The following is a 12,226-nucleotide window of genomic DNA, read 5'->3' on the forward strand; positions in this document are numbered from 1 at the left end:
ATGGCCATGAATTAATTGCTGCAGCCCCTGGTGCAGAGTGACGCGTTGTGCAGCGTGAGCAGGTACATCATAAAGCACCAGACCCCAGGGAACACCTCCTGGGAGGAGTCTGTGGCTCATGGCACCAGCTGGACTTTCCCGTGGATGGAGCCAACCCACACTGTCACCATCTTAGCCATGAACTCAGTTGGAATCTCTGCGATTAATTCTGATTTAACTCTCTCCCAGCAAATGAGCACAGGTAAGAGCAGCCGTGGGGGGATGTGGGAAATGCCAGGAATCCTGGTGGTGTTCATGGGGAAAGCTTTCTTTGGGATAAAATTCCCTCTATTGGAATAAGGACTGCTTTATGGGGATACATTCAGCACCAACAGAGCTGTTGGGAAACTCAGATTTCCTTCATGAAAATCCTGTGATTTTTGGGATGGGAAAGAAGTTGTCACTGGGCTGTCTTCATTAATAAAATATAAAGTAATTAAACAAAGAAAAACAAAATCCTGCTGGAGAACTGATCTTTCATCTCCTTTGTTTTGGGAACAGCCAGTGTTCCTGCTGGGGAATGTTTTGTTGTCTCCAAAATGAGATGTGGTCGTGTTTTGGGCTGCCAGGGTACAGAACCCTCAGACTTCCTGAGCAGCAATTCCTGCTCAACTTCCTGAGCAAATTCCTGGATTTGGCTGCACTCTGCTTAATTTATTCCTGAGAATTCAGGAATTTTTAATTTTTCGGTTAAGGATAATTGAGGAATTGCAGGTGAGAACTGGGATATTTGATGTCTGCAAGAAACTTGATCTGTTTGTGCTTGGGACTGGTTTAGTGTAATCCAAATTTTTGGTGGCTTGAAGGATAAACCTCTCTGCTGATTATTATCTGGCTTTATTATTCAAAAGGCAATTAAAGTGGTGACACTTTAGTAGTTTATGGGATGTGTGTGCCAGGTGTTTTCCCTGTTTCCCCAGTGGATGCTGTGCAATCCCTGAGTGCTTACCTGGTGAACAGCACCTGTGTGGTTGTGGTTTGGAGTCTCTCCCCCCAAATCCCTGGGATAAAATCCTTTGTGATTGAGTGGAGGAACCTGAACAAAGAGGAGCAGGTGAAATGGCTGCGGGTTCCTCCAAATCTCAGGAAATATTTCATTTATGGTGAGTGTGTGCTTGAAAATATAATTTGTGCTGTTAATTGGTGTGGAACAGAAAAATGTGGAATTTCTGAGCTCTGAGCCCTTTTTCCCCTTGCCTGTTTCTAATCACATTTATTGACCAATAAACCAAATTTTGATGCTCATTAGAGGATTGCCTGTTGCATTAATAATCACTTTAAGCTCTGGAGTGAGTTCATTTTGTGGCAAGACAATAAAATTAGTTCTGGAATATTGAACACACCAGCTAATTATTCAAATGAATATCTGCATTTCCTTTGCATTTTGACTTTACTCCTGGAAATTATCACAGGAGCTCCATAAGGTGTTCATTCCATGACAGAATAATGCTGGGATAATAGCTTGAGTCCTGGGATATTGAAGTAGGGATCTGTAAAAGATGGATCCATTATTGCCCTCTCCGGGCTGATCTGAGCTCTGGTCTGTGCCCGGAGGCTCTGTGGAGGGGATTGTTTAAGAACTGGATGACAGTGGGTTCCAAAGGCTGATTTCCCCTTTGCAGATCACTTCATCCTGATTGAGAAGTACCAGTTCAGCCTCTACCCTGTGTTTGCTGGAGGAGTTGGCAAAGCCAGAGCCACGGATCAGTTTGCCAAAGGTGACTGACAGGAGCTTTTCCCCTGTTTTTTTATGAAGTAAAAGTGATCTTGAAGTGTAAAATCTCTGTCTTACCTGAAAAAAAAAAAGTGGCAATAAAGTCACTGTAATGTATCTACAAACAGTGAACAGCTTTAATTTGAAAACTCTCTGTGGGCTGAGCTGAGTGAGGATTAAACTCCTATTTAAATAATTCCTTTTTGTCTGTTTGTTCCCAAAGGAAAGGTTTGTCCATGTGCAATAAAACTGTTGCTCAAGGTTATTTCCCCATCTAAGCTGTTGTTTCTACTGTTTGTTATTTCCCTGTTGCCAACTATTTGCTGCCAGACAAATCACTTTGCTGCATTAATAGCTGAACTCCTTTATTTCCAGGGGGATTTGAGCCTGGGCAGAGTGGCAGCCTGCACGTGGTGCTGCCCATTGTTTTCTCCTCCTCAGTTCTGCTGCTGGGAGCGTTGCTGGTTTCGCACCAAAGGTACCTCGTTCCTGCCATCCAAACCCCAGTGGCTGCAGCTGCACTGGGGCCGCTCTGCTGAGCTGGTGTCACAGAGCCCCACACTGGTTTGGGTTGGGAGGGACCTTAAAGCCCATCCAGGGCCACCCCAGGGACACCTCCCACTGTCCCAGGTGCTCCAGCCTGGCCTTGGGCACTGCCAGGGATCCAGGGGCAGCCACAGCTGCTCTGGGAATTCCATCCCAGCCCCTCCCCACCCTGCCAGCCAGGAATTCCTTCCCAATATCCCATCTAAATCCCCCTTTTCCAGCTTGCAGCCATTCCCTGTGTCCTGTCCCTCCATCCCTTGTCCCCAGTCCCTCTCCAGCTCTCCTGGACCCCTTTAAGCCCTGTGGCTTGTGGCCATTCAGCACAGACTGCACCCTTTATATTTTCCCAAACTGCCACCTGGAATGTCCCTTCTGTATGGTTTGGGTTCAATTTGGGCCATTTCTCATCTCTCCAATGATTGTTTCATGGCCACAGTGCTGTGGATAAATGCAATGGCAGAGAGTCCTTCCCAGCACAGTGGGAGCAGCACCAACTCCAGCTTTTCCCTGACATTTCAGGATGAAGAAGCTGCTCTGGGAGGATGTTCCCAACCCCAAGAACTGCTCGTGGGCACAAGGAGTTAATTTCCAGCAGGTTTGTATTTCCCTGGGCTGCTGCTGCCTCCACCCAGGGCTGTTGTTCCAGCTCTGTCTCCAGTGAAAACCCAGCCCCCTTCACCCCTCTGGCTCCATCCAGAGGTTCCCAGGCCTGTGGATTATGCATTGGATGTGAAAAATATCTGCTTTTAATGATAAACTGTTAATAAACTGAGAAATACCAGTTTTTAATAGGTGACAGATGGTGGCCTTTGCCAAAACAGCCTTGGCCTTGGCTGGGAGGGGTTTGATCTGTGTTTGCTGTGGTGTCCATGGAGAGGGAAAGGGACACAAACATCTCCCTCAGGGATAAACCACATGCATGAGGAAAAAAATGTTATTTTCATTGTTTAAAAGCTCCCTGTTCATTTTGATGTGGGAAGGTGCTGGATTTGTGTGGGAAAACTCCAAATTCAGGGCCCAGGTGTCACCAACAGTGAGTCTGGACTGAGTAGAGCCCAGGAGTTTTACTCTTTGCTCTGATTTCCCACAACTCTGAGTATTTTGACATTTTCCTCATTATTTTGGCAGCTTTCCTGCTGTAAAACATGGTTTGTTAATCCACAGAAAACCTGGGTTTATCTGTTTTGTCCTGAATTCATTAGGAAATACAAGAGAATTTTCTTTTGAAGCTCTTGTGCTGCTGTCAGTTCATGCTGGTGGATAATTTACATCTGCATTTATTAGGAATGGTAAATCCTACATTTCTCCCAAACAGAGGAGTTTCACTCAGTTCAAACATGCAGCTGCTACTCAGGTGGGAATGCTCCAAAAATCCTATGGAAAGGCTGAATTTAACCTGGACAATCCAATCCCAGCAGGGAAAGTTCCTTCAGCTGATGTGTCAATGGTAAATCTGCTGAGGAAATTTTGTCATGGAGGATTTTCAGCTATAAATTCTTAAAAAACAATGTGTGAACTCGATGTGGCAAAATTCCAGGCTCCTGGGAACGACCTTTGGTGTTGGGTGCTGTGATCCATAAAACCTGGAGAGTGAAATAAAGCAGTTCCATAATAAATGAGCATTAAAATCCCTCTTTTCTTCCAGCCTGAGACTCTGGAGCATCTCTTTGCCAAGCACCCCGAGCCAATGTCATGTGAGCCCCTTCTCCTGGAGGCAGAGATGGTGCTGGAAGACATCAGCATCACCAAAACCTCGGGAAGAGAAGAACCAGGGGATTTTTTAGCAATCAACTCCACGTTTCCACCCCCCCAGGACTCGGAATGTGACTCGGCGTGCTCCAGCAGCCACTTCCAGAGCAGCAGCTTGTGCAGGAGCTGCCAGGAAGGGGCAGGCACGGCCCAGGGTGACCTCAGGTACTCCACTGTCATCAGCAGCTGCCCCTCCAGCGGGCCGTGCCGGCGGAAAACCAGCCCGAGGAGCTCTTGGGGTGGCTGCTTCCCAGGGGAGCATCCCATAGTCCTGGGGGCCTTCTCCAGTGGTGCTTGGGAGGCTGGGAGCGGGGCAGTGCTGCTCCCGGGCTCCCAGCCCAGCAGGGCTCTGTCCCTGGTGTCCTCGGAGGGGTTCTCGGGGCCTTCGGACGCGGCTTTGCCCGGCAGCGCCGAGCGGAGCCCCTGTTACCTCGGGATAACAGCCGTGCACAAAGGACACAGGGACACTCTCCTGGCAGGCAGCACGGCTCTGCTCACGGAGGGGGACGTTCTCCAGCACATCCCAGCCAGCGCCAAGGAGTTTATCCAAAGCAGCCTCAAGCCTAGAGGCACCGTTCCCTATGTTCCACAGTTCCGGATGGCTACAGCCAAAGGGCACGAGGCCACGGAGAAAAAGTGACAGAATCACCCCAAAATTCAATATTCTGGAAGTTTTTCCAGGTGTTGATGCATTCCCCCATTTCCCCCTCTTGATTTACCCAGCTTGTTCTGGTTTTGGGCTTCACCTGGAGCCCCCAGGGGTGACAGAGCTGATCCGTGGCCTGGAATATTTCTGAGGGAGAAAAGCTGGAATGGGCCATTTCCCTGGGGGTGATTTGTGACATTGAGTCAGCCTGGACGTGGGTGCAAGGAATGGATCAAGGAGGGAAAGGCTCAGGGTACTGCAGGAAGAGGAGGAGGATCCAAATTCCTGTCTCTCCATTAACTGGATTAAATGATGTATTTAAAGTATCCACATTTTATTGTTGAGCACAAGATTCCAAATGGCGAGTTTTACACTGACATCTCTTCCCAAGCTCTTTCCTAAGATTCCACGGGAGAAAAGACAGGAACTGGATCCAAGGACCCTGCATTTTGAGAGGGATCCAACCTCTCTGTATGGCCTTGGAGAAGTCACTTTGCCTTTACAACCTGCCAGGAAGCCTCAGGTGGGAGTAAATCAGGCCTGCATTTTCTGGAAGAAGCAGGAAAACAAGCCCACACCTATTTGCAAGCCAAAGCTATTTTTTTTTGTTTTACTTCATAGTTCATAAATATTTTTCTACACCTGCCTTTTCAGAGAACTATTTTGAGGAGTGAAGGAGGATGAATTTATCGTGTATTCCAAAGAATATATTTCTGTCAGAGAGACAAAACCACAGGGCAAAACTGATGTTAAAAACCAAAGCAAGGGTGAATTTAAGCCCAGTTTAACACAAAACCCCACTGCTGGGTTTTGTTAAGCTGCTGGCCTGGCTCCTGTGGGGCTCTTTGGTGCTGGATGTGGCACAGATCCGATGTTCTTGTGTGGGGTGAGGAATTCAAACTTGTTTTGTGTTAGGAACCAAGACTTGTCACTGTGGTTGGAGATGAACTGCAGGCTCCTGTGGCATTCCAGGCTAAAGCTCTGATGGATGCTGGATTTAGGATTCACTTCCTGCTGTTGGGAAGGACAGGAGAGCGCAGTTCTCTGGAGAATGGAATGATCCTTTCATGGAAGTGTCCAGAAAAATTATTTGGTTGTGCTTGAAGGTAATCTTTCTCCAGAAATAAAAAGCTGATGTTGATTTTGACCTGCCCAGTCCTTTCCCAGTAATTCCATGTGAACAGAGGGAGCTTAACCATGGGAATGATCAGCTGGGGGACCAGGGAAGGCTTTCCTGGGAACATGGAAAATTCAGGAGATGTGCAGGAGGTCTCTCCTCAATGGAGCCTGGCAGATTCCCAGGTTTCACCTCCTAGGGGAGCCCAGCCCCTCCTCCCACTGCCATCCCATGATTTTCCTAATGGCCAGAGCAGTGGTGCTCCTCAGGAAAACCAGTGGATCTCCTCTGCAAAAATCCTGCAGGAAATACAGCAAATCTGAGCTGCTTCAGCAAAAAGAGAAGGTCTGGGGTGTGATGAGTGTAGAACCAAGGGATTGGATCCCTTCCCAGGCTGTTCCTGGCCACATCTGCAATCCCAGTGCTCCTGAGGATGCTGCAAATCCAGGTCCTGCCCCACAGCACGGGGCAGGCCACGGCTCCATAAATAATTCCTGAAAGTGGCATTTCCATCCTGATGGGAGGGACATTCGATCCTGCTCCTCACCTCTCCGTGCTCCCACAGAAAGCCAAAATCTGCATATCCTGAATGCTCCATCTGCTGCCTCTGGCTCGGGGCCGCTCCCTCGGGCAGCAGCTGCCTCGGGAGGGAAAACTGGGAGCTGGGGACAACTGGGAGCTGGGGACAACTGGGAGCTGGGGACAACTGGGAGCTGGGGACAACATTTCCCATCATTGTTTTTCCCCTCAGCTTCAGCCCAGGTTGTTTCCCACAGCTGGGCCTTTCCCAGTCTGAGGGATTGCTGTGTTTGCAGCCACAGGAGCAAAATCTCCTTGGCTCATTCCTGGCTGCGCTGGGGATGCTGACGTGCACTGCCTGCGGATTTTGGAAGGGAAGGAAGGTTTTGTTGGAGCTACAAGAAGCTGCCACTCGTTCCAGAACTGTCCCTGCAAGGGACACAGGTGTCACCCAGGGAGGGCTGGAAGGGGCTTTGTTCCAGGAGCTGTCCTTGGAAATGTCTGGAGCAGGGAATCTGCTGCCTCTCCCAGGCTCCGGTTCCTTGGCAGGAGAGCTGGGAAAGGAACCAGGAGCAGGGAGAAAGTAGGGAACAGGGTCATGCCAGGATCTGTGCTGGGGCAAAAAGGGGTTTCAGGGGATGATCTTCACCTCCAGCTCTGCTCCGAGGGGTCTCCTCCACTCCTGGGTCAGTGCCTGGCAGACCCAAAGGGATTCACCTGCCCCTGGGCATGGGGAGGGAGGAAAAAAATCTGGAATTGCATTTGGGAGCATCCCAAGAGCAGCCACAGGAGTGACCCAGCACAGTTCCTGTTTCCTTCCCAGGGAAAATGTTGCTGCTTCTCCAGAAATGTTCCTGTGCCACAAACAATCCCGAGCCAATTCCCAGGGAATGTGGGCATTCTGCAGAGAAATGGGATTTTTTTGGCCATGGCCTCACGCTCACCAGGAAAGGCTTTTTCAGTTTGAACCAAGCAATTACAGGAACCATGTGCAGCTTCTGAAGCACAAATTAAGATCCTGCAGATTCATTTTGAAGAGTATTCAGGACTGCAGCTCTTTTATGTAAGAAAATGAATCAAATGTGTCATTTTCCCTTTTCCATGTCACTTGCAGCTACAGTTAAATTCCCTTTTTTTTTTTTCTTTTCTTTTTAAATCTGGGATTGATGTTTGAAGCAGCAAAAACTTCCAGTGCCAGAGATTTGGAGCTCCATGGTCTTTAAGGTCCCTTCCAACCCAGGCCATTCCATGATTCCCAGATTTAAAAACTCAGAAGGGATCAATACATCCTTCAAATCCTTACCCAGGCCGTGATTTTGTCATGGACATTCCAGATTTTGTCATCCCTGTTGAAGAAAAGAGAATTAAAATGCAGGTTCCTGGTGGGAATTTCTGCAAGAGGAAGGATTCCATTCCTCCAATCTTCCCTCTGCTGGGAAAGCAACTTGTCATGAGGTTTGAATTAAATCCATTTGGGGTGTGCATCCTGGTTTTTCCCAGTAAAACACTGGGATTTCAGCAACCTACTGTTGGCAAGGACACTGCAGCACTGGCACACAGCCCCAGCCACACCAAAAGGACCCAAAAAACCCCAAATTCCTTTCAGGAAGAGCCAAACTGAAGCCCCAGCATCCTTGTGGCTGGAAAAGCGGGAGATTTGGCAGGTGCCATTGTGCTCGCTAATGATCCCAAACAAAATCGGGAATTGTCTGTGGGGCCTCTCGCTAATTAATGCCTGCTCATCAGGAGCTGCTTGTGCCAGGGCTGTCAGCAGCAGGGCAGGGCCGGCTCTGAGAACTCCCCGGGAAGCTGCAGAGCAGCCCCGATGGCTCCTGGAAAAAGGCAGAGTCCTGCTGGGAGGGGATGGAGGGAAAGCCGAGGGATGGAGGGAGGGACAGCCCGGGGGGTTGGATGCTGGAGGAAAGCCGTGGGCAGCTCTGGGCTCTGTGGGAGATAAAGGTCACCGCAGTTCAAAGTTCCCTGCAGTTCAGAGCTAATTAAAGGGTCTCGTCTGGCCTTTTTAATCACCTTTTTTACACACAGCCCCCCTTTTCCCATCGTCCTGGGTGGGCCCTTTTGGGATGCAAATGAAGCTCATTTCCTATCCCTGAAAATTCGTTCAAAAGCAGGGATTTGTACCTTCAGATCCAAGAGGAGACTTAGGGACAGGTGACAAACACAAACCTGCCCGCTGCTGCTTTCCCAGCAAAGAAAGCAATCTCCATATGGATCCAGCGCTTGGCAAAGGAGAAGGAGCAACCTGGGCTGCTGGAAGGTGTCCCGAGCCTTGGGTGGAATGAGATGGGCTTTAATCTGCATCCAAATCCAAACCATCGTGGGATTCTAGAATTCTGTGAGTTCTGTGAATGGGATTTTATAATTCCATGAATGGATGGGATGGGAAAGCCAGGGAAAAGCTCTGTTAGATCCCCCAAATCCATCCAGGACACAGAGGTGGGCAGGACACCCAGCTCAGGCTGCAAAGGAGCACTCAGAGCCCCATCTCGAGCTTCCAACGATGATTAAAGATCTGGCAGGGAAAGAATTATTTCATCTTGTGCCTGCCTAATGTCAGGAGCTCGTCAGAGACCAGCTGCTGTTTGCAGGAACAGCTTGGAATCCCTCTGCTCCAGCTGGGTGGTCAGGAAAACTCCAGCTGGATCATCAGGGAAACTCCAGCTGGATCATCAGGTAAAACTCCAGCTGGATCATCAGGAGAACTCCAGCTGGATCATCAGGGAAACTCCAGCTGGATCATCAGGGAAACTCCAGCTGGATCATCAGGAGAACTCCAGCTGGATCATCAGGGAAACTCCATCTGGATCATCAGGAGAACTCCAGCTGGATCATCAGGAGAACTCCAGCTGGATTATCAGGGAAACTCCATCTGGATCATCAGGAGAACTCCAGCTGGATCATCAGGAGAACTCCAGCTGGATCATCAGGTAAAACTCCAGCTGGATCATCAGGGAAACTCCAACTGGATCATCAGGAGAACTCCAGCTGGATCATCAGGGAAACTCCAGCTGGATCATCAGGGAAAACTCCAGCTGGATCATCAGGGAAACTCCAGCTGGATCATCAGGAGACTCCAGCAGGATCATCAGGGAAACTCCAGCTGGATCATCAGGGAAACTCCAGCTGGATCATCAGGGAAACTCCAGCTGGATCATCAGGGAAACTCCAGCTGGATCATCAGGAGACTCCAGCAGGATCATCAGGGAAACTCCAGCTGGATCATCAGGGAAACTCCAGCTGGATCATCAGGAGACTCCAGCAGGATCATCAGGGAAACTCCAGCTGGATCATCAGGGAAACTCCAGCTGGATCATCAGGAGACTCCAGCAGGATCATCAGGGAAACTCCAGCTGGATCATCAGGGAAACTCCAGCTGGATCATCAGGAGACTCCAGCAGGATCATCAGGGAAAACTCCAGCTGGATCATCAGGGAAACTCCAACTGGATCATCAGGAGAACTCCAGCTGGATCATCAGGGAAACTCCAGCTGGATCATCAGGGAAACTCCAACTGGATCATCAGGGAAACTCCAACTGGATCATCAGGAGAACTCCAGCTGGATCATCAGGGAAACTCCAGCTGGATCATCAGGGAAAACTCCAGCTGGATCATCAGGGAAAACTCCAGCTGGATCATCAGGGAAAACTCCAGCTGGATCATCAGGGAAACTCCAGCTGGATCATCAGGAGAACTCCAGCTGGATCATCAGAAGACTCCAGCTGGATCATCAGGGAAAACTCCAGCTGGATCATCAGGGAAACTCCAGCTGGATCATCAGGGAAACTCCAGCTGGATCATCAGGAGACTCCAGCAGGATCATCAGGGAAAACTCCAGCTGGATCATCAGGGAAAACTCCAGCTGGATCATCAGGGAAAACTCCAGCTGGATCATCAGGGAAACTCCAGCTGGATCATCAGGAGAACTCCAGCTGGATCATCAGAAGACTCCAGCTGGATCATCAGGGAAAACTCCAGCTAGATGGTCAGGAGAAGTCTTGCAGGATCATCAGAAAACTCCAGCTGGATCATCAGGGAAACTCCAGCTGGGAGAGGATCATGTCGCTCCTCAGCACCCATCAGGGACCAGCAGGGACAGTGATGGACTCAGCCCTGCTCCCCATTTCTGCCCCCTGAACCATCCCACACTCCCTGAAGACAACTTCTGGCTGGAGCAGGGATGGTTCCAGAGAGATTTCTTCCAACAGCTCCAGCTGAAGTGAAGGATGTTGGGTTCCTTTCTGTTTTCAGTCTACAGCATTTTGAAAATATTGTTTTAGGTTTAGCTACTTGTCTTGGAGCTGGGAAGGATCTGGAGCAGTGGATGGATCTGGGAAGGGTCTGGAGCCCCAGGAGAGGCTGAGGGAGCTGGGAAGGGGCTGGAGAATCCCTGAGGAGCTGGGAAGGGGCTGGAGAATCCCTGAGGAGCTGGGAAGGGGCTGGAGAATCCCTGAGGAGCTGGGAAGGGGCTGGAGAATCCCTGGGGAGCTGGGAAGGGGCAGGAGAATCCCTGGGGAGCTGGGAAGGGGCTGGAGAATCCCTGAGGGAGCTGGGAAGGGGCTGGAGAATCCCTGGGGAGCTGGGAAGGGGCTGGAGAATCCCTGAGGAGCTGGGAAGGGGCTCAGCCTGGAGAAAAGGAGGCTCAGGGGCCCTTGTGGCTCTGCACAGCTCCTGCCAGGAGGGGACAGCCGGGGGGTCGGGCTGTGCTCCAGGAACAGGGACAGGAGGATGAAAGGACTTCAAGTTACCCCAGGGGAGGTTCAGCTTGGAGATCATGGAAAATTTCTTCATGGAAAGGTTCTCCAGCCCTGGCACAGCTGCCCAGGGCAGGGGTGGAGTCCCCATCCCTGGAGGGGTTTAAAATCCCTGTGGTTGTGGCACTTGGGGATGTGGGGCAGTGCTGGCCTTGGCAGTGCTGGGAAACAATTGGACTTGATGGTCTCAGAGGACTTTTCCAACATTAATGATTCCAGGATTCTATGATTTTATAACTCTGGGAGCCTTTTTCTCTTTTTCCCACCAGCTGAATGTGGAAATAGAGGTTGAAGCAGGAGCCCTGTGAGGACTCCAATCCAATTCCCTGTCTGGAGCTGGGGGAGATTGCTCTGAACCCCTCGGAGCTCTGTGGCCTCTCTGACTGAAACAGGGAGGTTAAAACTGCACAGATGGGAATCCAGGAGATCTGAAGATGATTTCCCTGCAAGTCCTGCTTTGTGTCACCTGCCCAGACCCCTTCAGTGGTGACAGCACCCAGAAACACAAGCCAGGGCTGCCAGGCTAAAACACAGAAAGGTTTCTTGTTAGTTTAAAAATCTGTTATGTTTGTTTGTTTTTGTGGTTTTGTTTGTTTGGGGTTTTTTGTGTTTTTGATGGTTTTGGTTTTGGTTTTTTGTAGGCAAAAAGACAGTGAAACCTTTCCTGCCAATTTGAGATTCTTTTTCCCACTCCAAAAAAACCCCAGTCCTAGGATTAGGAGCTAAAATCTTTATGGCCATGCTTTGGTGTGGTTTTCAGGAGCTGATGTGAATTAGCTGAGCTCTTTGCAGTGAGGAAAATCCCTTCCCTGGGCACTTCCCAGACTGTCCCTGGGAGGGTGGGCAGGCCCTGGCACAGATTTCCTGTCCCTGGCAGTGTCCCAGGCCAGGTTGGAGCACCCTGGGATAGTGGAAGTGTCCCTGCCCATGGAGGAGGGACTGGGAAATCTCCGAGCCCCCTCCCAACCCAAACCATTCCAGGATCCCATTCCATGAGGAATTCAAGCTTTAATGTCAGGACTTCTTGTATCTGTTCATATAAACTTGTGTTTATTTAGACAAAATTTTAGCTCCTTCCTTCATCAAATCCAAGGACCTTCCAGCCTTGGCTGTTTTGCAGGATGAA

The 12,226-nt window shown here is 49.8% G+C and overlaps 1 protein-coding gene across 2 annotated transcripts in view; it reads left to right on the forward strand.

Moving 5' to 3' along the window:
- LEPR (leptin receptor) overlaps positions 1 to 5,841 on the forward strand; it is a 31,271-nt gene extending 25,430 nt beyond the window's left edge. For both annotated transcript variants that reach the window (XM_064429157.1, XM_064429159.1), the window contains exons 14-19: positions 25 to 241; positions 960 to 1,142; positions 1,662 to 1,757; positions 2,129 to 2,231; positions 2,819 to 2,894; positions 3,945 to 5,841. In XM_064429157.1, the coding sequence (XP_064285227.1) occupies positions 25 to 241; positions 960 to 1,142; positions 1,662 to 1,757; positions 2,129 to 2,231; positions 2,819 to 2,894; positions 3,945 to 4,688 (1,419 nt within the window). In that variant the 3' untranslated portion in view covers positions 4,689 to 5,841. The remainder of the gene's footprint in view (positions 1 to 24; positions 242 to 959; positions 1,143 to 1,661; positions 1,758 to 2,128; positions 2,232 to 2,818; positions 2,895 to 3,944) is intronic.
- Positions 5,842 to 12,226: the final 6,385 nt, after the last annotated feature.

This window comes from Passer domesticus, chromosome 7 (genome assembly GCF_036417665.1).
Source record: "Passer domesticus isolate bPasDom1 chromosome 7, bPasDom1.hap1, whole genome shotgun sequence".
NCBI classification, from domain to species: Eukaryota; Metazoa; Chordata; class Aves; order Passeriformes; family Passeridae; genus Passer; species Passer domesticus.